The sequence below is a fragment of the Culex quinquefasciatus genome, chromosome 2, assembly GCF_015732765.1.
Source record: "Culex quinquefasciatus strain JHB chromosome 2, VPISU_Cqui_1.0_pri_paternal, whole genome shotgun sequence".
NCBI lineage: Eukaryota > Metazoa > Arthropoda > Insecta > Diptera > Culicidae > Culex > Culex quinquefasciatus.
The window spans coordinates 152,024,341-152,025,980 of NC_051862.1; the positions used below are offsets into that span (position 1 = coordinate 152,024,341).

A 1,640-nucleotide genomic window follows, 5' to 3' on the forward strand; every position below is an offset into this window, starting at 1 on the left:
TCACGTATCAAGTCGTTTATTTCACCTTAATCCTAAGAGAGTGTTAAATCTATCACAAGGTTGTTGTTCTGGAATCCGGACGGCTCCTCTCAAACCACATAGGTCCTCTGAAGTAACGGTTTCAGCAGATGGGCCACTTTCAGCTTGTATCTGGGAAAGTTCAAGTCGTGATTAATTATTTGCGATGATGGTTGCGCGGGGTTTCCGGAACTTACCTTCTCTTGTGCTTGGAGACTTTCTTCTGTTTGACTGGAGCGGGCGGCTCAACGGCTTCGTCCGAGTCATCGTCGGCGTCGTCCTTCTTCAGCACGACCAGACTTGGCTTAGCGCGCAGCGGCTTAAGGTCGGGCGTAATTTTGATCGGCGTTTCGACTCCTTTGTTGAACAGGAAGGACAGTCCTTGGCCAAGCAGGTTAACCGGAACGAGCGCCTCGTGGAACATGGGTGTTGGCACCGTGGTCGACGTGGTCGTTGAAGTCGTGGTGCTGGGCTTGCTGTTGCTGTCCTCTTCCGAGCTGTCTCCCTCGAAGGAACCCGCGTGAGCTGCCAGGACATCCATCAGAGCTGCTCCGGCCATCGAGGACAAATCCGATTGCTGGGGCGGACCCGGAAGGGCGATCATAAGCCCGTCCAAGTTTAACCGTACGTTCTCCGTGCCGTTCTGCCGTTGATCAAACACCACATCGTAATCGTCCTCAACGCTGTCGTAATCGTCGTCGTAGGACAACACCGGCAGGGCACCAACCAGGGCCAAACTCCCGCCAATGGCCACCACGGCCAACAAAAACACTCTACTCATGGCACTAAAACTGCTCTTCCCAACAACTATCCGACGATCAACGATGCTGCAGCGATGTTGCGTTCACCAGAACCCGTACCGAAATGAAGATCATCACCGCCAGCATCCCACCAGGTTGGCTTCCCGCGGGACTCGGCACCGTGTCCCACTATCTTCCCCATCACTATGTTTGCTCTCTCGTTCGCTCTAATGACCGTTTTTTTTTTGTTTATGGTACACGTACGTGCACCAACACACACACACACACACACACACAAATAACCGCAGTACGTTGGACCTTTCTCTCTGCAGTTGGTGAGGAGTTAAGTGGACGTCCCCGTTCTTCGCACTCCGACAAGGTTCAATAAGGTATGTGAAGTTCTTCTGGAAGCTTGGAGGCACCAGCAGGAGTTGTTGGGCTTTCTTTTTGAAGCGTTTATGTACACAGCGCGCTGCTGGCGCAAAAAAGGTCGTAATTGCGGCCGGTGAGTTGTGGGTTGGTTCAAGTTGGGTTTCAAAACATAAAAATTATCCAATTTTTGTAAAAAATCGTTCATTTTATCGTAAAAACCTTGTAAACCAACCTTGTGAAAATCACATAATCGTGGTGATTTTTTCACTCGATCGTAATTTGTCGTAAGTAAGATAACGATCTACCATCGACAGATTTCGATCTACCATCGAGAAATTACGATAGAAATTTTATTATCGAGAAATCTCGAACGTGAATCGAGAAGTTGTGATCAAAATTTGTAATGTAATTTCAAACATTTCAAAAATGTAAAAAAAGCATCAAAAATTTCTATAACAAGTTCAGCTTTTTGGCTTTTGATATATTTGAATTTTTATTTCTTTTTTTTAT

At 47.3% G+C, this 1,640-nt stretch overlaps 1 protein-coding gene across 1 annotated transcript; it reads right to left on the reverse strand.

Moving 5' to 3' along the window:
* On the reverse strand, positions 1-919 carry LOC119767406. Its single transcript, XM_038255929.1, has 2 exons — positions 216-919; positions 1-150 (listed from the first exon to the last, which is right to left on the reverse strand). The coding sequence occupies exons 1-2, from the start codon at positions 797-799 to the stop codon at positions 90-92; spliced, it is 645 nt and encodes a 214-aa protein (XP_038111857.1). The 5' UTR covers positions 800-919; the 3' UTR covers positions 1-89.
* Positions 920-1,640: the final 721 nt, after the last annotated feature.

What these genes read in the sequence shown, in the direction of transcription:
- LOC119767406 (XM_038255929.1), bottom strand. Translation starts at nt 799, where the DNA reads ATGAGTAGAGTGTTTTTGTTGGCCGTGGTGGCCATTGGCGGGAGTTTG. An exon ending in GTCTCCAAGCACAAGAGAAG is followed by an intron (nt 151 to 215) that starts GTAAGTTCCGGA and finishes GAACTTTCCCAG; the next exon opens with ATACAAGCTGAAAGTGGCCC.